Source organism: Mesoplodon densirostris, chromosome 4 (genome assembly GCF_025265405.1).
Source record: "Mesoplodon densirostris isolate mMesDen1 chromosome 4, mMesDen1 primary haplotype, whole genome shotgun sequence".
NCBI classification, from domain to species: domain Eukaryota; kingdom Metazoa; phylum Chordata; class Mammalia; order Artiodactyla; family Ziphiidae; genus Mesoplodon; species Mesoplodon densirostris.
Window position 1 is genome coordinate 115,982,016 of NC_082664.1, and position 25,470 is coordinate 116,007,485.

Consider the following 25,470-nt stretch of genomic DNA (forward strand, 5'->3'; position numbering starts at 1 on the left):
AATAAAATCAAGCATCTTTCCGTATGTTTCATGGACATACGAAATTCCTTTTTGTGTGAACTGTCTGTTCATGTCCTTTGCCTGTGTGTCTTTTGAGTAGTTAATCTTTTTTTTTCTTATTGGTTTCTGGGCAAAACACATACACATACACACATGCACATGCATGCACACACACCACACAGGAGAAAACAGAGGGTGTCATGTCTGCTCTGTGTGCCCAGATGGGGAGCCACAGCTGCTTGTGGCTCACAGCTGAGGCCTCTGCAGGTGACATCCCAGCCAGAGAATATCACCTCACCCAAGACTCTCCCCCTCCTGGGGGTGCCTCCATGTGGTGCCTTCTTTATGTCTGAGTATAATGGCCCGGCCCCTTACCACAGTGCGGACACCTCTGAAGGGCCACCCCCACTCCCATGCCACCTGCCAGTTCAGCCAAGGCCCTACTGAACCTTCTTGGTGGGTCAGCTGCTGCTCCCGTCCAGTCCTGTCACCTCATCCCCCACAGCATGCCCCCTCCTCAGATTTTCTTGGGAACAGAACTGCCTCAGAGATGACGTCTTGTATGTGATAGGAGTTGCAAACATTTTCCCAGATTGACATTTGCCTTTTGACATTTTGTATATATTTAAGTCTCTCCAGGACTTCCCCTTACATTCCATGGTTTTGTCTGATTGTTCATATACCAATTATTGAGGCAGTGGAGTGGGTTTGGTGCCTGCAAGTGCCCCTCCCCCCTTACTGCTCTTATGTTTCAGAGCCTCTCTAGTTATTCTTGCTTAGTTTTCCAAATGAACTTTAAACTCAGCTTGTCTGATTCCAAGAAGAAAAAAAGTGCTTATATTTCTTACAGGATCATATTAAATTTACAAATTAGCTTAGGAAGAAATGATGATACTGAGTCTTCCAAACTAAGAACATAGTGTGCGCAGTTCTACTTTTGTGCCTTTCAGGGATGTTATAATGTTTCCACCTATGTGTTTTACACATCTCTTTTAAGTTCATTTCTTGGTATTTTTTCTTTTAGTTGCCATCATAAATGGAATGTTCTCTTCCATTATGTCTTCTAACTTATTTTTGTTTATATAAGAAGGCTATTTTTCATGTATGTCAGTTTTGCGTCAAGGCTGTTCACAGACTATGTCTGGCTCTCTGCCTCCCCCTAGTGGGACCATGGGTGCATTACCCCTCCTGGCCCCTGTAGTTGGATGGTCCCTTTGACTAGTTCCGGCCACAGGGTTTGAACACAAATGAGGTGTCACTTCTGAGCCAGTGTTTGATCCTTAGTTGGAGATGCTACAGGGATCTCTGTCCTTCTGCCACACTGATGGGCGGTTTTTAAGAGCAGCTGCTCTGTCAGCCTGAATCCTGAAGTGAGAAGGTGTGACACAGATCTGGAGCCAACCCACAGCAGACTCGTGGGCTGAGCAAAAAGCAAACCTTTGTTGTGGTGGTCTCATGGGTTTAGAAGCTATTGCCATAAACAGCAGGTGTTCTTTTGTTAATAGTCCATGTCAGTGTGTTTATCTTAGCATCTCATGGTAACTTCTGTTTTATATGGTTTCAACTTTTTATTTAATATGCATATATTTGTATTTCTTATGTCTTGTTTTAATATGTGCTGGGGATTTGTTTTAATCGGGTCTGGTAAGACACACACAAAGAAATGACTGTCATGAAGCAAGAAGGTTTTACTCCCAGTTCCCTAGAGGCAGGAGGCATGGCACACAAGGCCACCTGGAGAAGCACTAGGGTCAGAAGGCAAAGGGGCTGAGGGGAGCACGTGGGCTAGGATTTACTATGGTTTCTGCAAGAAGGAATGCGCAAGGTGGGGTAGGCGGATTTAGTATTGGCTGGTGTGAATCATTGCAGCAGGTTCCAGGGTGGAGGGACTGCCATGTGCTGTCTCTGGCCTTGGGTGTTTAGCACAAGGGAACATTGGCCCAGAACATGAGGGCCTGACAGAGGAGGTGGTTGGGGGTGTGGACTCTGGATTGGCTCCTTCTTCATATGAAAGACATGCTTGCAGGGGAGTCATTTGCCATCACCAAGAATTAGAGAGTTCTGAGAAGGGCAATTTCTCCCAAGTCAGCAAGACCTCAAAACTACAGAAAATAAAAAAGTAGGATTAATTCATCTCCACTGTGGACTGAACCCTTTAGCATTATAAAGTGGCCTTCCGCATCTTACTTAATGCCTTTTGACCTAAATTCTATTTGTTTGATATAAGATTATGATCCCTATATGCCTTTTGTTGTTATTATTGTTGCTATTGTTTTATCTTTGCCTGATAAACCATGGTTCCTCCCCTTTAGTTATAACCTTTCTGAATCACTTTTCTGAATATATCTCCCATATACAGCACAAGTTGATCTTTGTTTTTGAGGTAATATGAAAATTCTTTAAATAGCTGCATTAAACCTGTTTAAATTTATTGCTATGACAGATATGGTTGGTCTTAATTCTGTCATATTATATTTACTATTTATATATAAATATTTAAATGACTTTCACTGTATTTTATTAGCTTTTTATTTTAAAATGTTTTTCTGATATTTAGGAAAGTTATGTTTTTTATCTAGTGGTTACTTTTTTAAATTCTACCTTTATGTACTATCCTCTTTCCCTTTTTCCTTTTTTTAATGTAATTATTTTTTATTGAAGTATAGTTAATTACAATGTTGTGTTAGTTTCAAGTATATAGCAAAGTGATTCAGTTATACATATATATGTATTCTTTTCCAGTTTCTTTTCCATTATAGGTTACTATAAGATATTGCGTATAGTTCCCTGTGCTATACAGTAGGTCATTGTTTACCTATTTTATAGAGAGTAGTGTGTATATGTTAATCCCAAATTTCTAGTTTATCTCTCCCCACCTACCCTGCTATCACCTTTGGTAACCATAAGTTTGTTTTCTATGTCTGTGAGTCTGTTTCTGTTTCGTAAATAAGTTCATTTGTATCATGTTTTTAGATTCCACATGTAAGTGGTGTAATATGGTATTTGTCTTTCTCTGACTTACTTCACTTAGTATGATAATCTCTAGGTCCATCCATGTTGCTGCAAATGGCATTATTTCATTCCTTTTATGGCTGAGTAATGTTGCATTGTATTATATATACTACATCTTCTTTATCCATTCATCTGTCGATGGATATTTAGGTTGCTTCCATGTCCTGGCTATTGTAAATAGTGCTGCAAGGAACACTGGCATGCATGTATCTTTTCAAATTAGAGTTTTCTTCAGATATATGCCCAGAGTGGGATTGCAGGATCATATGGCAACTCTATTTTTAGTTTTTTAAGGAACCTCCATACTGTTCTCCATAGTGGCTGTACCAATTTATTTCCCACCAACAGTGTAGGAGGGTTCCCTTTTCTCCACACCCTTTCCAGAATTTATTGTTTGTCGATTTTTTTGATGATGGCCATTGTGACGGGTGTGAGGAGATACCTCATTGTAGTTTTGATTTGCATTTCTCTAATAATTAGTGATACTGAGCATCTTTTCATGTGCCTGTTGGCCATCTATATGTTTTCCTTAGAGAAATATCTATTTAGTTCTTCTGCCATTTTTGGGGGAACAATATGTTCATTTTATTTTATTTTTGACTTGAATAATATATATTTTATATATAGCATGTTCTTATTAGTCATCAATTTTATACACATCACTGTATACATGTCAATCCCAATCATCCAATTCGTCACACCCCCACCCCCCCACCACTTTCCCCCCTTGGTATCCATACGTTTATTCCCTACATCTGTGTCTCAATATCTGCCCTGCAGAACAGTTCATCTGTACCATTTTTCTAGGTTCCACATATATGTGTTAATATACGATATTTGTTTTTCTCATTCTGACTTACTTCACTCTGTATCACAGTCTCTAGATCCATCCATGTCTCAACAAATGACACAATTTCTTTCCTTTTATGGCTGAGTAATATTCCATTGTATACATGTACCACATCTTCTTTATCCATTCGTCTGTCGATGGGCATTTAGGTTGCTTCCATGACCTGGCTATTGTAAATAGTGCTGCAATGAACATTGGGGTGCATGTGTCTTTTTGAATTATGGTTTTCTCTGGATATATGCCCAGTAGTGGGATTGCTGGATCATATGGTAATTCTAATTTTTGATTTTTAACGAACCTCCATACTGTTCTCCATAGTAGCTGTATCAATTTACATTCCCACCAGCAATGCAAGAAGGTTCCCTTTTCTCCACACCCTCTCCAGCATTTGTTGTTTGTAGATTTTCTGATGGTGCCCATTCTAAATGGTGTGAGGTGATACCTCATTATAGTTTTTATTTGCATTTCTCTAATAATTAGTGATGTGGAGCAGCTTTTCATGTGCTTCTAGGCCATCTGTATGGCCTCTTTGGAGAAATGTCTATTTAGGTCTTCTGCGCATTTTTGGATTGGGTTGTTTGTTTTTTTAACATTGAGCTGCATGAGCTGTTTATATATTTTGGAGATTAATCCCTTGTCCATTGATTCGTTTGCAAATATTTTCTCCCATTCTGAGGGTTGTCTTTTCGTCTTGTTTATGGTTTCCTTTGCTGTGAAAAAGCTTTTAAGTTTCATTAGGTCCCATTTGTTTATTTTTATTTTTATTTCCATTACTGTAGGAGGTGGATCAAAAAAGATCTTGCTGTGATTTATGTCACAGAGTGTTCTTCCTTTGTTTCCCTCTAAGAGTTTTATAGTGCCCGGTCTTACATTTAGGTCTCAAATCCATTTTGAGTTTATTTTTGTGTATGGTGTTAGGGAGTGTTCTAATTTCATTCTTTTACATGTAGCTGTCTAATTTTCCCAGCACCACTTATTGAAGAGACTGTCTTTTCTCAGTTTTATATCCTTGCCTCCTTTGTCATAGATTAGTTGACCATAGGTGTGTGGGTTTATCTCTGGGCTTTCTATCCTGTTCCATTGATCTATGTTTCTGTTTTTGTGCCAGTACCATATTGTCCTGATTACTGTAGATTTATAGTATAGTCTGAAGTCAGGGAGTCTGATTCCTCCAGCTCCATTTTTTTCCCTCAAGACTGCTTTGGCTATTAGGGGTCTTTTGTGTCTCCATACAAACTTTAAGATTTTTTGTTCTACTTCTGTAAAAAATACCTTTGGTAATTTGATAGGGATTGCATTGAATCTGTATTTTGCTTTGGGTAGTGTAGTCATTTTCACAATACTGATTCTTCCAATCCAAGAACATGGTATGTCTCTCCATCTGTTGGTATCATCTTTAATTTCTTTCATCAGTGTCTTATAGTTTTCTGCATACAGGTCTTTTGTCTCCCTAGGTAGGTTTATTCCTAGGTATTTTATTCTTTTTGTTGCAGTGGTAAACGGGAGTGTTTCCTTAATTTCTCTTTCAAATTTTTCATCATTAGTATATAGGAATGCAAGAGATTTCTGTGCATTAATTTTGTATCCTGCAACTTTACCAAATTCATTGATTAGCTCTAGTAGTTTTCTGGTAGCATCTTTAGGATTCTATGTATAGTATCATGTCATCTGCAAACAGTGACAGTTTTACTTCTTCTTTTCTAATTTGAATTCTTTTTATTTCTTTTTCTTCTCTGATTGCCGTGGCTAAAACTTCCAAAACTATGTTGAATAATATTGGCGAGAGTGGACATCCTTGTCTTGTTCCTGATCTTAGAGGAAATGCTTTTAGTTTTTCATCATTGAGAATGATGTTTGCTGTGGGTTTGTCATATATGGCCTTTATTATGTTGAGGTAGGTTCCCTCTATGCCCACTTTCTGGAGAGTTTTTATCATAAATGGGTGTTGAATTTTGTCAAAAGCTTTTTCTGCATCTATTGAGATGATTATATGGTTTTTATTCTTCAGATAGTTAATTTGGTGTATCACATTGATTGATTTGCATATATTGAAGAATCCTTGCATCCCTGGGATAAATCTCACTTGGTCATGGTGTATGATCCTTTTAATGTGTTGTTGGATTCTGTTTGCTAGTATTTTGTTGTGGAATTTTGCATCTATATTCATCAGTGATATTGGTCTGTAATTTTCTTTTTTTGTAGTATCTTTGTCTGGTTTTGGTATCAGGGTGATGGTGGCCTCATAGAATGAGTTTGAGAGTGTTCCTTCTTCTGCAATTTTTTGGAAGAGTTTGAGAAGGATGAGTGTTAGCTCTCTCTAAATGTCTGATAGAATTCATCTGTGAAGCCATCTGGTCCTGGACTTTTGTTTGTTGGAAGATTTTTAATCACAGTTTCAATTTCAGTGCTTGTGATTGGTCTGTTCATATTTTCTATTTCTTCCTGGTTCACTCTTGGAAGGTTATACCTTTCTAAGAATTTGTCCATTTCTTCCAGGTTGTCCATTTTATTGGCATAGAGTTGCTTGTAGTAATCTCTTAGGATGCTTTGTATTTCTGCAGTGTCTGCTGTAATCTCTCCTTTTTCATTTCTAATTTTATTGATTGAGTCCTCTCCCTCTTTTTCTTGATGAGCCTGGCTAATGGTTTATCAATTTTGTTTATCTACTCAAAGAACCAGCTTTTAGTTTTATTGATCTTTGCTATGGTTTTCTTTGTTTCTATTTCGTTTATTTCTGCTCTGATCTTGATGATTTCTTTCCTTCTGCTAACTTTGAATTTTGTTTGTTCTTCTTTCTCTAGTTCCTTTAGGTGTAAGGTTAGATTGTTTATTTGAGATTTTTCTTATTTCTTGAACTAGGCTTGTATAGCTATAAACTTCCTTCTTAGAACTGCTTTTGCTGCATCCCATAGGTTTTGAATCATCATGTTTTCATTGTCATTTGTCTCTAGGTATTTTTTGATTTCCTCTTTGATTTCTTCAGTGACCTCTTGGTTATTTAGTAACGTATTGATTAGCCTCCATGTGTTTGTGTTTTTTACGTTTTTTTCCTTGTAATTGATTTCTAATCTCATAGCACTGTGGTCAGAAAAGATGCTTGATATGATTTCAATTTTCTTAAATTTACTGAGGCTTGATTTGTGACCCAAGATGTGATTTATCCTGGAGAATGTTCTGTGTGCACTTGAGAAGAAAGTGTAATCTGCTGTTTTTGGATGGAATGTCCTATAAACATCAATTAAATCTATCTGGTCTACTGTGTCATTTAAAGCTTCTGTTTCCTTATTTATTTTCATTTTGGATGATCTGTCCATTGGTGTAAAAGTCCCCCACTATTATTTTGTTACTGTCGATTTCCTCTTTTATAGCTGTTAGCAGTTGCCTTATGTATTGAGGCGCTCCTATGTTGGGTTCATATATATTTATAATTGTTATATCTTCTTCTTGGATTGATCCCCTGATTGTTATGTAGTGTCCTTCCTTGTCTCCTGTAACATTCTTTATTTTAAAGTCTATTTTATCTGATGTGAGTATTGCTACTCCAGCTTTCTTTTGATTTCCATTTGCATGGAATATCTTTTTCCATCCCCTCACTTTCAGTCTGAATGTGTCCCTAGGTCTGAAGTGGCTCTCTTGTAGACAGCATATATATGAGTCTTGTTTTTGTATCCATTCAGCAAGCCTGTGTCTTTTGGTTGGAGCATTTAATCCATTCACATTTAAGGTAATTATCAATATGTATGTTCCTATTACCATTTTCTTAATGGTTTTGGGTTTGTTTTTGTAGGTCCTTTTCTTCTCTTGTGTTTCCCACTTATAGAAGTTCCTTTAGCATTTGTTGTAAAGCTGGTTTGGTGGTGCTGAATTCTCTTAGCCTTTGCTTGTCTGTAAAGCTTTTGATTTCTCCATCAAATCTGAATGAGATCCTTGCCAGTTAGAGTAATCTTGGTTGTAGGTTCTTCCCTTTCATCACTTTACATATATCATGCCACTCCCTTCTGGCTTGTAGAGCTTCTGCTGAGAAATCAGCTGTTAACCTTATGGGAGTTCCCTTGTATATTATTTGTCATTTTCCCCTTGCTGCTTTCAATAATTTTTCTTTGTCTTTAATTTTTGCCAATTTGATTGCTGTGTGTCTCAGCATGTTTCTCCTTGGGTTTATCCTATACTGGACTCTCTGTGCTTCCTCGACTTGGGTAACTATTTCCTTTCCCATGTTAGGGAAATTTTCGACTATAATCTCCTCACATATTTTCTCTGGTCCTTTCTCTCTCTCTTCTCCTTCTTGGACCCCAATAATGTGAATGTTGTTGCGTTTAATGTTGTCCCAGAGGTCTCTTAGGCTGTCTTCATTTCTTTTCATTCTTTTTTCTTTATTCTGTTCCACAGCAATGAATTCCACCATTCTGTCTTCCAGGTCACTTATCTGTTCTCTGCCTCAGTTATTCTGCTATTGATTCCTTCTAGTGTTTTTTTCATTTCAGTTATTTTATTGTTCATAGCTGTTTGTTTGTTCTTTAATTCTTCTAGGTCTTTGTTAAACATTTCTTGCACCTTCTTGATCTTTCCCTCCATTCTTTTCCCAAGGTCCTGGTTCACCTTCACTATCATTATTCTGAATTCTTTTTCTTGAAGGTTGCCTATATCCACTACATCTAGTTGTTATTCTGGGGTTGTATCTTGTTCCTTCATCTGGTACATAGCCCTCTGCCTTTTCATCTTGTCTATCTTTCTGTGAATGTGGTTTTTGTTCCACAGGCTGCAGGATTGTAGTTCTTCTTGTTTCTGCTGTCTGCCCTCTGGTGGATGAGGCTATCTAAGAGGCTTATTCCCCTTCTGCCATTTTTTGATTGGGTTTTTTTTTTTATATTAAGTTGTATGAGCTATTTGTGTAATTTGGAAATTAAGCCCTTGTCAGTCACATCATTTGCAAATATTTTCTCCCATTCCATAGGTTGTCTTTTTGTTTCGTTTATTGTTTCCTTTGCTGTGAAAAAGATTTTAAGTTTAATTTGATCCCATTTGTTTATTTTTGGTTTTATTTCTGTTACTCTAGGGTATGGATCCAAAAAAATATTGCTGAGATTTATGTCAAAGAGTGTTCTGCCTATGTTTTCCTCTAGGAGTTTTATAGTATCCAGTCTTACATTTAGGTCTTTAATCCATTTTGAGTTTATTTTTGTATATGGTGTTAGAGAATGTTCTAATTTCATTTTTTTACATGTAGCTGTCTAGTTTTCCCAGCATCACTTATTGAAGAGACTGTCTTTTCTCCCATGTTTCTTGCTTCCTTTGCCATAGATTAATTGACCATAAGTGCGTGTGTTTATTTCTGGGCTTTGGACATCCTAGCCATAGCAATCAGAGAAGAAAAAGAAATAAAAGGAATCCAAATTGGAAAAGAAGAAGTAAAACTGTTACTGTTTGCAGATGACATGATGCTATACATAGAAAAAGATGGTACCAGAAAGCTACTAGAGCTCATCAATGAATTTGGTTAAGTTGCTAGATACAAAATTAATACACATAAATTTTTTGCATTTCTATACACTAACAACAAAAGGTCAGAAATAAAAATTAAGGAAACAATACCATTTACCATTACATAAAAAAAATACCTAGGAATGAACTTACCTAAGGAAGCAAAAGACCTGTACTATGAAAACTGTAAGACACTGATGAAAGAAATTGAAGATGACACAAACAGATGGAAATATATACCATGTTCTTGGATTGGAAAAATCAATACTGTTGAAATGACCATACTCCCCAAGGGAATCTACAGATTCAATGCAATCCCTATCAACTTACCAATGGCATTTTTCACAGAACAAGAACAAAAAATTTTTAACTTTGTATGGAAACACAAAGGACCCCAAATAGCCAAAACAATCTTAAGAAAGAAGAACAGAGATGGAGGTAGCATGCTCCCTGACTTCAGACCATACTACAAAGCCACAGTCATCAAAACGGTATGGTACTGGCACAAAAACAGACATATAGATCAATGGAATCCGTTAGCTTTTTATTTTTAAAAGTTACATTTTTATCTAGTGGTTACTTTTAAAACTGCTACCTTGATGTACTATCCTCTTTCCCTTTTTCTTATAGTTGGTTCCAATGATCTGCCTCAATGTAACTAGTTTATATCTTCTTCCTCCTCCCTCTCTCTCTTCTATCATCCAGTTTAGTTAGTAGTATGTTGTTCACATGTTTCTAGTGTTTTCCTTTGTACTATTACGTATGTTCACATATTTATATTTGATCTGCTGACTTTAAGTACTATTTTGTACTCCCATGTAGTACAGCCGAAGCAACTGTAAGTGGACTTTACATTCTACTTTCTACCATTTTTGTGTGTGTGTTTGTGTGGTACACGGGCCTCTCCCATTGTGGAGCACAGGCTCTGGACGCACAGGCTCAGCAGCCATGGCTCGTGGGCCTAGCCACTCCGCGGCATGTGGGATCTTCCCGGACCGGGGCATGAACCCGTGTCCCCTGCATCGGCAGGTGGACTCTCAACCACTGAGCCACCAGGGAAGCCCCTTTCTACCATTTTTGTTTTGGCAGAATGTTCTCCTCTGTCATTTGTATCTGTACCTTTGCTTTTACTTAGCTGTACAGTTAAATACATTTACTGCTGCCTCAATTTCCCTTTGCCAAACCTCCATTCATTCTTGATTGGCTGGAACTCATCTTCTAGTAGTTTTCTCAAGAAAGATCCATTTGACTAATATTTCCTGAACTCAGACCTGTTTTAAATGATTTGTCTGTAGCCTTTATCCATGAAGGAATGGCCTATATGGGGATAAACATTTCTTAACTCGCACTTTGTTACTTCTTTCAGTATCTTGTAAATGTGGCCCATTATCTTCAGGCATTGAATTTGGCTGCCAAGAAGTATGTTACCAGCCTGATTGTTTTTCCTTTTTGCTGAAATATTCAAATAATTCTCTTTATCTTCAAAACATCATAATATTATAAGGCTATGTCACTGTATTGATTATACTAGGACAGTTTCCTTATATACAATGTGCCCTTTCAGTGTATAGGATCAAGTATTTATGTCAGAAGTTCTCTCTTTTGAAAGGCTAAATCTGTGATTGCTGGTCTTAGATTTCTCTCCAAAAACTACCATCTCCTCTGCTCCTGATTTTCCTCCACTTTTCCCTGATTGGATACCCAAGATCACTCTATGATGGCTATCCATTTTTGTTTCTTCTTAATTAATGAAAGGATATTGATGAGACTGTATGTTTTAAATTGTTTTAGTATTTACATTTGTGTGCAAATAATTTTTTCTGAAATGATGAGATAAAGCAGAATATATATGCATGGTACCATGTATTTTTTTAATTTCTCTTTTTGAGAATCAGCAGAAGAGGGAATCACAAGCACACAGAATGTGAACCACAGTGCCTGTCCAATGTGATGTGGTTTCATGTGACAAATGCTCTTCCTTGTCTTAAAATTTCATGAAACTTTATTACCACAGCGTTTTACAAATTTAGTTAGCATATCATTTTTTTGAGCTTGCCTGATTATAAGGAAATAATAAATTACCTCCATATGGTAAAAAAAAAGGTTTTCTCTTTTAATCATAGTTTTTAAATTATTTTTTCTTTTCCATTGTTTTAGATTTCTTACTTTGGACTCCAGTGATGTGTACGTGGCATTTCCTTCACCTATAATCTCTATGTACCATTTCCCTGTAACCCTTTGTTTCTTTATTTCTATTTCATTTTGCTCACTTTACTAATTTTCATGTTTTTGGTCCTTACTATGCTATCTGTACTTGTTTTCTGTCTGGTCCCTTATAACTGGACTTCATCTCTGAAATTAACTCTTTTCTTTTCTTTTTTCCCTGAGTTTAGTCAGTTCCTGTTTCACATCTTCCTGTGGGCTCATATATCTCTGCTTTATCATTTTCCTTAATGGACGTGAAGCTTTAGAGACAAAACAAAATAAGTTGTTTAACCCGAGATCAGACCCTGCTTGATGTTCCTCTTAAGACAATAAAAAATAAAATGAATTAAAAGTTTAGAGCACAAGCACATCACCAGTAAACTGTGCTAGAGGGTAAAACCTGTACCTGCTGGTATCCCAGTCACCTGCTGTATGTGACAATAACAAACTGAGGCAGCACCTGGAAGGAAACATTGATCAGGCAACTGTCTCCATCTCCTTGAGGTCTTCCAGACAGTGATACTGTCCTACCAGAAATACTGTCCTTGGAGAAATACTGTTGGAACATCACTGGAAACCCTCAGGTCGGCTGCAGGAGAAAAATGAGTATTTCTAACTGTGCAAATTGCTCTTGCAAATAAATTAGGATTCTGTGCATATAGAATCAGACAGGAATAGAGATTGGATAGTTGACTAGCATCTGCCATCTTTGAACATTTGGCCTTGAAGCTTAGGATACAAAATGTAACTAGATTTATGATTATTCCCATAGAGATGGACTTAATCTTCAAAAGAGAATATATTATAAATGAAGATAAGAAAAGAAAAACAAGAAGAAAAGTGGAGGAAATCCATGTGCTTTAAGGACAGGGAAAAGCAAAGCAGTCAGAAAAGGGGACATGGAGTGTTTAGAGTCATAGGAAAGGGGTTTATTAAGATGTCATGTTGGAGAGAGGCCTTCTGGTTTCCTCCCAGCAGCCTGGTGGCTTGCTGGTGTTTGGGAGATGGCACAAGTGACACCTGAATGAGAATTTCACATGGTACAGGTGAATCTGTGGGGAACAGAGCAAGGACCCAGCAGGTGAAAACAGTGTCAAGGTGGGGATGGAGGGATCTGGGAAGTAGGGCAAGTCCTGTTATAGAGTCATGATGGCCAGCCACAGGAGAGGGAGGTTTCAAGGGTGGTCAGCAGCCAGGAGCCGTGACGCCCAAAACAAGGTCAGGTTCAAAGGAACTGTAGCCCCAAAAGCTTAGGTTTTGATCAAGACAGACCTGGATTTGAATCTCAGTTCTGTCACTTACCAGCTGGATCTCAAGCATAAATGACGGAAGTTAGGCATAAGTGAAAACTTATCATGAATGGTCGTAACACTAAGAGCTTTCCGTGTGCTAAGAACTTTACAAATGTAGTCTGCTCGTCTCACTTACTCCTCCTAGGAATTTTCATTAGGTGGATTTTATTATCCCAATTGTTCAGAAATGTAACCCAAGGTTTCATGTGGTGGTATTCTGTATTCGCTGTCACAGAAGTAGCCGGGAGGTAGGGCCATGCCCAAAGCCTGAGCTCTTTACTGCTCTGCTGGACCGATCCCCCCTTCTAATGAGTTTGCTGGCTTCAGGGCTCACAGCCTGTGGCCTCCCCAATCACCCGGCTATGGATTCCGTCTGGCCTCAGCCCGTTGCATCACTGTGGTGGTGTCTCCATGGTGGGCCTCTGTGCCCTTCCACCTCATCCTCCCTCCATGTGACACCTGTTGGGACTCTCCAAGACTTACAGTGGAGAAGATGAAAGGGGATCTTGAAGTGTATGCTCTCTGAGCTCCCAGGCCACCAGGGGCCCACTCCTGTCCCCCTCCTCTAGATTTCCTGCTTTTAGATACAACTTGTACAACCCGCCAGTGTCAAGCTCATCCCTGGGGCATCCCCTGTCCACGCATCTGTCAGTCACCACTGGCATTCCTGGTTGTCCTGAGCTGCAGTCTTTGGGACTGTGCAGAGCAGGAAGCAGATCTCGAGGGGCTCTGACCCCCTAAACATCTGATGAGTGTGTCTGTCTTCCTTCCGTCTTACTTGCTTCCCTCTCAGTGGCCTCTTGGACCCTTTCCAAGTGCACAGACCCTGGAGTCCTGGATCCTTGAGGAGTTCTCTAAAATCTGAAATCAAGCATTTGGGGATCATTGGGGAGCTGGGCTTTGTGGACAGTGCCGCCCCCTCCTCCATCTTCGCTCTCACCTGACACTGGATCCCCGTTTGCTAAGAGGTGCGGCCCAGGTTAGAACCAGGATGCTTGCCAGTTAAGGATACGGGCAGGTGTGCAGCAAAGTGAGCAGGAGCCCAGGGCAGTGATGGGAGAAGACAATGTAGGCAAGAGCAAGTGGGAAAAGTCAGCGAGTGAGAGGTCCCCGGGTGGGAGAGCAGAGCGGACCGGCTTTTGCTGCTGGCTGGACATGTGCTTCTCAGTGTTGCCCCAGCTGATGCTCTAACAGAGGCACACGGTGGGAACACACCCCCACCCTGGAGTTCTGGTCCACAGAAGCCACGCATGAGCACTGTGGTCCTGCCTTCATACTCGGGCCTGATCACCTGTCATGGAACGTGGATCAGGGGGCTCTGAAAGGGTCTCCTGTTGGGAACAGACAGGAACAGCAGGACAGGCTCTTTCCAGTTGGTGGGAGAAGTACAGTGGGCTGGCTGTTGACAGCAGGAGCTGGGGGACCACAGCTCTGCCAGGACTGGGTCTTATGTCCATGGAAGCCCTGCAGGGGAGATGCAGATTGGTGGACAGATCCAGAATGGAGGGTTCATATGCAAACACTATGGTGTAGCAATCCTCCAAGCCTCACTTTCTGTTTGTGAGGAGCCAGGACAGTGCCTGCTCCTTGTGGGGCTCGGGGACGATGACTCCCCCGGCTACCCTGGGTGCTCCATGTGGGCTCTTTCACAGCCAGGATTCGTGGGGCTGGTGTCATTGCTAATACACACTCCCGTATTTAACTTGTTCGCAGTTCGTGATAGGATTGCAATCCGGGTACCTCTCCTCCACCTCCCCTCTCCTTGACCTTCCTCCCGGACACAGGTTTGGCCCTCCCCGGGGCACTTGCCACCCTTGGCCCTACTTTAGGGCAAGGTGCCCACCCAGGTCATCGCCCCTGCTAAGGAATAATGTCCCTAAGGCAGGGCCTTGTCTTGCCCTTCTTGGACTGGACCCTGGAACAAGGATGCCCATTTGATAGACACAAGCACTTAGACTCGAAAGTGCGTTTGCGATCACACAGGCAGTGTGTGTACACTGTGATTGTTAGTCGCGTGTAAGAGTGAAAGTGCATGCTTGCATTTCTGCTTCAACCGGTTCACCTAAAACGACTCTCTCATCACTGCCATGTTGCACGATACAACTACTAACAGTAGCGGGGCTGCATTCCACCCATGTCCCCACCTGTCACCAACTACAAAAGTGCCCCCAGACCCTGCTAGGGTTTTGTTGAACAACCCGGATGGTTTCGCTTCCTTTTCTTCCCCACTGAGATGTGCAAAGATGCTTCAGTGGTGTCTTTGTTAGCTGACTGTGGAGGAAAGAAATGAGATTAAATTGTACATGTCGGGCTTCCCTGGTGGCACAGTGGTTGGGGGTCCGCCTGCCGATGCAGGGGACACGGGTTCGTGCCCCGATCCGGGAAGATCCCACGTGCCACGGAGCGGCTGGGCCCATGAGCCATGGCCACTGAGCCTGCGCGTCCAGAGCCTGTGCTCCACAACGGGAGAGGCCACAACAGTGAGAGGCCCGCGAACCGCAAAACAACAACAACAACAACAAAACTGTACATGTCCGTGTGATAGAATTTAAACATTCTGATTGATAGTATCAAGTCTGCAGCAGAAAAAAAGTAGAAAGATCAGAGGAAGATGTTCAGATATTATTTTAGACATTCAAAGCCTCATTCTGTTGTCTACACCGCATAATTCATCGTATCGTTAGTCGATATAGTGAATTATGCAATTTGAAGTTAATCAGTAGAGGATAAGATTTTATTCGCTCTTTAAAATTAGAGCTAGGGGCCTCCCTGGTGGCGCAGTGGTTGAGAGTCCGCCTGCCGATGCAGGGGATACGGGTTCGTGCCCCGGTCTGGGAGGATCCCATATGCCGCGGAGCGGCTGGGCCCGTGAACCGTGGCCGCTGGGCCTGTGCGTCCGGAGCCTGTGCTCCGCAACGGGAGAGGCCACAACAGTGAGAGGCCCGCATACCGCAAAAAGAAAAAAAAAAAAAAAAATTAGAGCTAAGCTTTTAATTCTTTGCCTTTAAAAAGCACATGGTTGGGACTTCCCTGGGGGTCCAATGGTTAAGACTTCGTCTTCCAATGCAGGGGATGTGGGTTCAATCCTTGGTCAGGGAGCTAAGATCCCACGTGCCTCCTGGCCAAAAAAACAAAACATAAAACAGAAGCAAAACTGGAACAAATTCAATAAAGACTTTAAAAAGTGGTCCATATCAAAAAAAAAATCTTTAAGAAGCACATGGTTGCCTAATGGAATCGGATGTGGTGTGTGCCACCTCCTTCCTTCTGTTAGAAGTCCACCAAGTCTTAGAGTCAGGGATTAGAGCCTCCACACTGAGTCCAGCCCCCCATGAGCTCCCCCTCGTGCTGTGAACCCCCAGCACCCAGCCCTGCTGAGCACTGCCTGGGACAGGCACAGCTGTCCCACCTGGAGTCTCACCCAGTTCAGCACCTGAGCTCTGATGTCGCCTCCCACAGAGGCCCCCACACAGCGAGCCCCCTGGAGCCTCTGCCCTCTCCAAGCTAAGCTTCAAGAAAAAGGTGAAATACTGAGCAAAAGCCCAAAGAAAACATGAGAATTCTTTTCATTCCTTTTTTTTTTTCCACTGGGAACTTCTTTTCCATTTCTTTTTTTTTTGCACTCAATGTTTTGCTCCCCTTGGAAATTAAGCTCTATGACTTGGTTTTCAGAGGTGTGGAATGTTCTGCAGGGTGTGTGAATCTAAGGCCAGCATCCTTAGATACTACGTGATGTACTACCGTAGGTACATCACGTACTTCAGAGGGATGGATCTCAGGCATGGGTGTGAAATTCCACTCTTAGAGATTAGAGAGTACGCATCAGGCCATTTTACTCCTTCGAAAACTGAGAACTAAAACTACAAGGGCCTACTGTATAGCACAGGGAACTATATTCAATATCTTGTAATAACTTATAATGGAAAAGAATCTAGAAAAGAATAGATCTATGTATGTGTATGTATAACTGAATCTCTTTGCTATACACTTGAAGCATTGTAATCAACTATATTTCAATTTTTTTAAAAAGTTTCTTTTCAGTGTAATGAAAAGTGTTCTGGGATCATATAGTGTGGATGGTTGCACAACTCTGTGAGTATACTAAAAAACATTGAGTGAAAAACCAAAAACAGAAAAGAACAAAAAGAAAAATGAGAACTACTGGTGAGGAGTTCATGAGTGAACACGTGCTAACAGAGACCCTTCTTTCCGTGATTCTTTCCTAAAATGTGACCATGCATCAGTATTGTAATGTCTTGTCATTTCTTGTCTCCAGGCAAAAACTGGGACCTGACGGCCGCTCTGAGTGACTATGAGCAGCTCCGACAGGTGCACACAGCCAACCTGCCGCCTGTGTTCAACGAGGGCAGGTGCCCCAAGCAGCCTGAGCGAGAGCACCCCCCACCTGCGCACACGGCCGAGCGGCCCTGCCCGCCCAGGCAGGACGACATCGCCCAAGGTACTGGCTGAGGGACCCGCCCCGTACCAGCTCCCCAGCCAGCATGCCCTGGCTTGCGAGGGGGCTGGGGGTACACAGAAGGACGAGGTCATCGCCTCCCAGCTGCAGGCAGATGGGGCTCTCTGGGCACCACGCCTCATACTCCTTTACAGCTTCCGTTCCCACCTGAGAAAAACAGGAGAGTGTGTCCACTTCTCTGGGACCCCATATTCCTCCTGGAGTCCTGGTTTTTCCAGACCCAACATCTCTGCTCCCTGCAATTATTTCCCGAGTAGCATAGAGGCCTCCAAACCTGTTCAAGATTGATGTTCATCATCCCATGTGCTTCGTTTTCCATGTCTTAATTACAGAAATGAGAAAAGCTCATTGTAACAAAGGAAACAATGCAAAGATCTATGAAAGCAACATAAGAGTTTTCTTCTCCACACCTCCCAAACCTCAGGGAGACTGACCAGTGGCCCCAGCTTGTTCTGTCTTCTCTGCTCCTTCTTACTTTGCTTGTTCAAAGTGCAAACACATCAGAGTCGAATGCACATAATGCACTTGGCAGAGTGCTTGTTTCATTGAACAATAAATCACAAACATTCTCTCTATTTTATTCCACAGCATACGATCATTTTTAAACCACGCCTGTTCATCGTGATTCTGTTTTTTCTTGGATTTTGTTGGTGGTGGTGGTTTTTGACACGATAGGCACTGCTAAAATAAACTTTATACCTGTAATTTGTATGTACTAGTGCTGTTATTGCTATAGGTTGGCATTTCCAAGGTGGATTTGCTGTGCCAACACGTGTTTTTTTATTTAATAACTTCAAGACTTCGTTCCTAAACACATTTCTGTTCGCCATGTGTGAAAATGGGTGTTTCCCTTCATTCTTGCCAGGACTGGGTGTTCTCATGATGGTTTTACATTGTTTTTCTACTCCGAAGGGCAAAAAATTGTGTATTTTAACTTTCATCTTGTCATTTGCTTGTTAGCCAGTTGGATTTCCCCTTCTGTGACATGCTTGTTCACATACTTTGCCCATTTTTCTATTGATTTGTTTGCATTTTTCTTATCAATTTGTAGCATTCTTTATAATGTATATATATGCATACACATGTCTATATATACATCCCACTGTATTATTTGCCTTATGACTCTTCACAGAGTATTCTGCCTTACAGAATGTTTACGTTACTATACATTCATGGCTAATGGGTGTCCTTTTTCACTTTAGAAGTTCTCCTGGAGTGCAAAGTTACTAGCATATGTTCCTATATTTGTTTTTAAATTTTGTTCTTAGGTCTTATAATCAATTTGAAATTTTTACGAATAATAGCTAAGCATCTAGTTTTGCTTCTCTGGACTGAGAATGAGGTATTCTAGCACATTTATTGAGTAAAGCATTCCTTTCCCACTGAACTAAAATGCCAACTTTGTTGTACATTAACTTCCCCAAAATGCATTTGGCTCTGTTTCTGGACTCTGTCTGTTTGTGTGCCCACCCAGCCTGTTACACTTGACTCTTGTAGTTTCATATAGTATTACTGTCTGCAAAGGCAAGTTCCTTTATTGCTGTTCTTTTCCAAAACTTTTTCACTATTTTTGGATATTTATTCTGCCATAGTAACCTTAAAATTGGAATTCTGATTGGAATTGGATTGGATTTTTATTTTATTTTAGGAATAATTAGCATATTTTAATATTGTTTTTCCATTCAAGAACATTGCATATACCACTGCATTTATTCACATTCTGTTAAGAGTTTAGGCACAGAGAAAAGCAACTTATTTTTTGTATGTTTATCTTTTATCCAGTCATTACATAAGTTCTCTTATTAATACTAATTGTTTGTTCTCAGAGAATATCTTGGGCTTTCTAAATATATAATCATAGGATCTGAAATAATTTAATATTCCTCTTAATATTTACACAATGAATTCCACTTCTCCTATTGCATTAGGTCAACCCTCCCAAACTGTTGTGAGTCAATGTTGTCTGTTTCTGTTAGCTCAGCCTTATTATTCAAGCTACATTGGAATCTCTATCTTGGATTATTCTTCTATGCTTACTCTGTTGTCTAGAAAAGCCACACTTGAGTTAGAAAGTTTAATACTCATTACCTGTTTCTTCTCTTAGCTTCATCCTTTCCACTATGCTTTGGGGCTGTATTGGTAGGTGCATATGTATCCATAACTGTTAGGTCATCTGGCTCTAATATGCTTTGTTACTAATATATAGAGTGTCTCTTTGTCCCACATAATTGTTTTTATCTTTATTTATTTATTTTTATTTTTGGCTGCATTGAGTCTTAGTTGCAGCATGCAAGCTCTTCGTTGTGGCAAGCAGGCTTCTCTCTAGTTGTGGTGTGGGGGTTTTCTCTTCTCTAGTTGTGGCATGCAGGCTCCAGAGCACGTGGGCTCTGTAGTTTGAGGCATGTGGGCTCTGACTGAGGTGCATGAGCTCAGTAGTTGTGGTGTGCGGGCTTAGTTGCCCCGCGGCATGTGGGATCTTTGTTCCCCAACCAAGGATTGAACCCGTGTCCCCTGCATTGGAAGGCGGATTCTATACCACTGGACCACCAGGGAAGTCCCTGTTTTTATCTTTAAATCTGTTTCAGTTTATGTTAAACCTCTACTCTGCCTTTCTGTTGGTTCATATTTGGAATAACATTTTTCCAGCCGTTATTTCAACCTTTCCTCATCCTTTTATATCAAATGTGATTCCTGGAAGTAATTTATCATCAGGTATTATTTTATTATCCAATCCAAGAGAATCTGTCTTTTAAGCAGTGGACTTAATCCACTTACTTTATTTTTATTATTGTTGTATCTGTGCTGCTTTATGTTGTGTGTTTTATTCACCATGCTTTTTGTATGTATCTTTCTCCTTTTCTATCTTTTCTGGCTAATTAAATTTTTCAACTGGTTTGAAAGTTATACATTCTCCTTATGTTATACTTACCCCTGTTCTATTAAAACCTATATCTAGGTTCTCTCCTTATTAATTTTAAAAACATATCAACAACTATATTTTACCCTGAAAAGACATGTGTCTTTGTTTTTATCTTCTCCCTCCTGCCTCCATGTGCCCTCAAACATATTTAGTTTCTTTTTGTTGCTTGTTTAAACGACAATCAACTTCTTTATTTACTCACATTTATCTTTTGCTGAAAGAATAATTTTTCAAAGACTATTTTCTAAAAGAATTTTCGCATGATCAATCTCCTAACGCTGTCAGTACCTAAAGGAGTTTACATTACATACTTAAATTTTTGTTTAGTGGAATAAGAATTCTGGGTCCAAATTATTTTCCTTTAAAACCATTCCATTCCTCCATTATCTTCTTGCATCTTAATTTCACATCTTCTAAGAGATTTCCTTGACTTGCTCTTCTAACATCCTAATTTATTCTTCACATGAATCCATTCTGTTAATCAGCATTCACATTATTTCATTCCAAATTAGCCTTTCTCATTATTATTACTACTTCACATTCTCATATTCTCTCTCTTTGAACATATTTACTAGGCTTATTTTATTTTTTTAAAGTCTTTATTGAATTTGTTACAATATTGCTTCTGTCTTATGTTTTGGTTTTTTGGCCACGAGGCATGTGGGATCTTAGCTCCCTGACCAGGGCTTGAACCCGCACCCCCTGCATTGGAAGGTAAAGTCTTAACCATTGGACTGCCAGGGAAGTCCCATCTACTAGGCTTACTTTAAAATCATGTCCTCCTTGTGTATTCCAGCCACGGGTACTTTGTGGACTTTCTGTAGCTGTGTTTGCACTGCTCAGATGTTTCCTAAGTTTTCCCTGTGAACACACAGCACCTTGCAGTTACCAGCCATCTTAGCTCGTGGTATCAGGGGAAAGGGACAAAGGCATGGTCTCTGGTTTGCCTTCCTGTGAATGAGAGCATGGGGGGAAGCACACTCAAGTTGGCAAGTTCTAAATGCTTTAATATGGGCTCAAAATGTTCTCCACTGGCTCTCTTCCCCACAGTTGGCTTTATTCCTTAGGGAACCTCTCAGCTCATCTGTTCTAGAAATTGCTAATTTGCAGGGGCTACCACCTTCTATTCTAACTGTCAGCTCACAGGGGGTGTAGGAGAGAAGAGGGAAGGCTCCAGGCCTGGCCAGCCCACCTGTTCCCATTGTGGTTGGTGCCCCGTCCCAGCTGAGCATGAGCATTGCCCTGACGCTCCTCCAGCTGGCTTTAGCCAAGGTGGGGCTGGCCCACGCTGTGGTGGTGATGGTTCAGGCAGTGAGCCACCAAGGGCTAGCTGGGGAGAGGAAAGGCACAGCCAGAACACCTGCCCTCAGCCCCCACCCATGGAACCCAGCTCACTCCCACTGTTCTGCTCCTGTGGGCTTCCTGGGTGGGTTAGGAAGAAGGTGCTGAGGTGTGGTCACTGACTTGTCGATCTTGTTGTATTGTTCTTAAGTTATCCTTCATTCTGCCCTTAGATCTGACTCTGATGGAACCACCTCTTCTAATCATTTGGTTCAGTCTTTCCCCCAGGCCTTCTGTGACTGTGTGTTCCTTCAGAACCACACAGGACCGCCTCCTGACATCTCTCATGCAGTGGAAATCCAGACAGCTGACAACTTGGCAGTTCCTGCCCTTTTCGAGTGGCAAACAGTCTAAACCATTATCTCACCCTCCCAGGGAAGGGGCTAGAAGGATACTTCTCTCTGTTTCCACACAGATTCCAGAATCAGGGCCTTATACTGATACCTGCTGCTATCTGATTTTTATCAGATATTATTTAAGGGGAAAAAAAGAGAACTCTATCATAAGATAATTTCATTAACTGAGCCTTGCGAACAAACATATGTATTTTTAATAAAATAGCAATTGTAATTTCTGCATTAGATCTATATATTCTTTAATTGAATTCTTCCTGAAATCACAGTGCCCTAAAATGGAATATAAAGTCCTCCATATTCTAAATTCTAAATCAGTAACAATGACTCATGAACCAAATCTGGCCACTGCCTGTTTTTTTAATAAAGTTTTATTGGAACCCATAAAACTTTATTTATTTATTTGCTGTCTATAGCTGCTTTATTTATTTATTATTTATTCACTGTCTATGGCTGCTTTAATGCAACAAAGACAGAGTTGAGTAGCTGTGACTGAGAATTGTATGGTCCACAAAGTCTAAAATATTTATATCTGTCCCTTTTAGAAAAGTTTTGTCTACCTGCTTTAAAATATACCCAGGATTTGTTTTAATCAGGTATAATGAGACACACAGACATGGACATGGCTATCTTAGGGGAAGAGGTTCTTATACTCACAGTTCCCTAGAAACAGGAGGCATGGCACACCCTGAAGGGACACACGGGGAAGCACCAGCATTGATCAGGAGGCCGAGGGGACAGAGGAAAACAAGGGCAGGAGCCTGTATTGTGTTTCTGTGGGAAAGATAAGGCAGGGTAAACAGACTTAGGACTGGCCAGTTTGAGTAATTTCTGTGACTCTCTGGGGCATAGGGGCCATCTCTCATTGTCTGGCACCTGGGCCTGGGGTAATTAGGGCAGGAACACGGCTTGCTGGTGTAAGAACCAGATAGAGGAAGTGATGCAGAGTATGGGCTCTGAGTTGGTTGGTTTGCATAGGAAAGATGTGCTCCTGCGTGAGTCCTTTGGTATCTCTAAGAATTGGCTAATTCTGTAGGGAAATCCTCTTCCCATTCACAGAGGCCCTGGATGCCAGAGCCTCAAGAATACAGAAAATAAGAAAACAGAGTTAATACACATCCCCTGGCCTAAATCATAGATGTTTTTTTGTTTGTTTGTTTGTTTTTGTTTTGGCTTTTTAAAATTTATTTTTTAATTGAAATATAGTTGATTTATAATGTGTTAATTACTGCTATACAGCAGAGTGATTCAGCTATACATATGTATACATCTTTTTTATATTCTTTTCCATTATAGTTCATCACAGGATATCGAATATAGTTCCCTCTGCTACACTAAATCATAGATGTTTGAGTTGGTTTTGTCAAGGCTTGGGAAATTCTGTATATTCCCTCACTATTTTTTTAACAGCTCTCTGTATTTCTCTGGGGCATAACTTTGAACATGGTAATTCCTGTTTTATTTATTTTAATTATACTTCCAAAAGGATTGTTGTGTTCATGTTTAAAGAATCAGTTTGTGAGTGTGTCTGTGTATGCGTGTGTGTGTGTGTGTGTGATTACATATATGCATTCATGGACGTGGTAGTTGGGAGGAGTTAGAATTAGGAGTGTATGTTTCTTGTTATATGATCTTTAACATAATTCACTTTTAGTTCAAAAAGACTTTTTCCCTTCATGTGAAGTCTTCATGTGAAGACGCCAAATATTTAATATTTGGAATGGCTTAATAGCATCATATAACACTGTGAGTCACAATGTTTCAAAGGTCCTCATCAATTGGCAATAGGTGCTGACTGATAAGCCAAGAAGGCGTATGGATGACCCCGCCTAGCACATTACCTCTGTTGGGAGTAGTGCGGGTTCACATCACCTCGGGTGTTAGAGCAACCCATCGGGTCCTGAAGGATGGGGCAGTTCCTACTTTCCCACATTCCAGAAAGCAAGAGATGTGACCTCAGCAAGGCTTGTGAGGGGCAGAGGGGAATGGGTTCTCCTCTGACCGGCACTGGGGGAACTGGACCAGGCACAGGACAACCAGCTGGCCCACGTGCTCTGCGGCTCCTCTTCCCCATGGCCTGTTTGGTCTGCTCTTTCTTCTCGTCCTTCTTCAAAATACAACGTACTTACACACCTTGAATTCATCTCAGAATGAAATTGAAGGTGAATCAAAACAATCCGTTTGATACACAGACACTGTCTCTGAGAGGTACCGTGAAGAATAAGACCATCATTTTTTGATATTGCCACGACAACAGAAAATCCGGGCAGAGAAGCATGTAATGGCTTAATATTTGTGTCCCGGGAATCTTCGTGCAGGATGTGTTTATCAGAGTAACTTTTTTCTTCTTTTAACATCTTTATTGGAGTATAATTGCTTTACAATGGTGTGTTAGTTTCTGCTTTATAACAAAGTGAATCAGTTATGCATATACATATGTTCCCATATCTCTTCCCTCTTGCATCTCCCTCCCTCCCACCCTCGCTATCCCACCCCTCGAGGTGGTCAAAAACCACCTAGCTGATCTCCCTGTGATATGTGGCTACTTCCCACTAGCTATCTATTTTATGTTTGGTACTGTATATATGTCCATGCCACTCTCTCACTTTGTCACAGCTTACCCTTCCCCCACCCATATCCTCAAGTCCATGCTCTAGTAGGTCTGTGTCTTTATTCCCGTCTTACCCCTAGGTTCTTCATGACCTTTCTTTTTTTTTTCTTAGATTCCATATATATGTGTTAGCATACAATATTTGTTTTTCACTTTCTGACTAACTTCACACTGTATGACAGACTCTAGGTCCATCCACCTCACTACAAATCACTCAATTTCGTTTCTTTTTATGGCTGATAATATTCCATTGTATATATGTGCCACATCTTCTTTACCATTCATCTGTTGATGGACACTTAGCTTGCTTCCATGTCCTGGCTGTTGTAAATAGAGCTGCAATGAACATTTTGGTACATGACTCTTTTTGAATTATGGTTTTCTCAGGGTATATGCCCAGTAGTGGGATTGCTGGGTCGTATGGTAGTTCTATTTTTAGTTTTTTAAGGAACCTCCATACTGTTCTCCATAGTGGCTGTATCAATTTATACTCCCACCAACAGTGCAAGAGTGTTCCCTTTTCTTCACACCCTCTCCAGTATTAATTGTTTGTAGATTTTTTGATGATGGCCATTCTGACTGGTGTGAGATGATATCTCATTGTAGTTTTGATTTGCATTTCTCTAATGATTAATGATGTTGAGCATTCTTTCATGTGTTTGCTGGCAATCTGTATATCTTCTTTGGAGAAGTGTCTATTTAGGTCTTCTGCCCATTTTTGGATTGGGTTCTTTGTTTTTTTGTTATTGAGCTGCATGAGCTGCTTGTAAATTTTGGAGATTAATCCTTTGTCAGTTGCTTCATTTGCAAATATTTTCTCCCATTCTGAGGGTTGTCTTCTGGTCTTGTTTATAGTTTCCTTTTCTGTGCAAAAGCTTTTAAGTTTCATTAGGTCCCATTTGTTTACTTTTGTTTTTATTTCCATTTC

General features: G+C 40.5%; 1 protein-coding gene across 1 annotated transcript in view; it reads left to right on the forward strand.

The window, feature by feature from the left end:
* LOC132487438 (OTU domain-containing protein 7A-like) overlaps nt 1-25,470 on the forward strand; it is a 170,200-nt gene that overhangs the window by 48,039 nt on the left and 96,691 nt on the right. Inside the window, exon 3 of the mRNA XM_060095115.1 lies at nt 17,117-17,299. Within this exon, the coding sequence (XP_059951098.1) occupies nt 17,117-17,299 (183 nt within the window). The remainder of the gene's footprint in view (nt 1-17,116; nt 17,300-25,470) is intronic.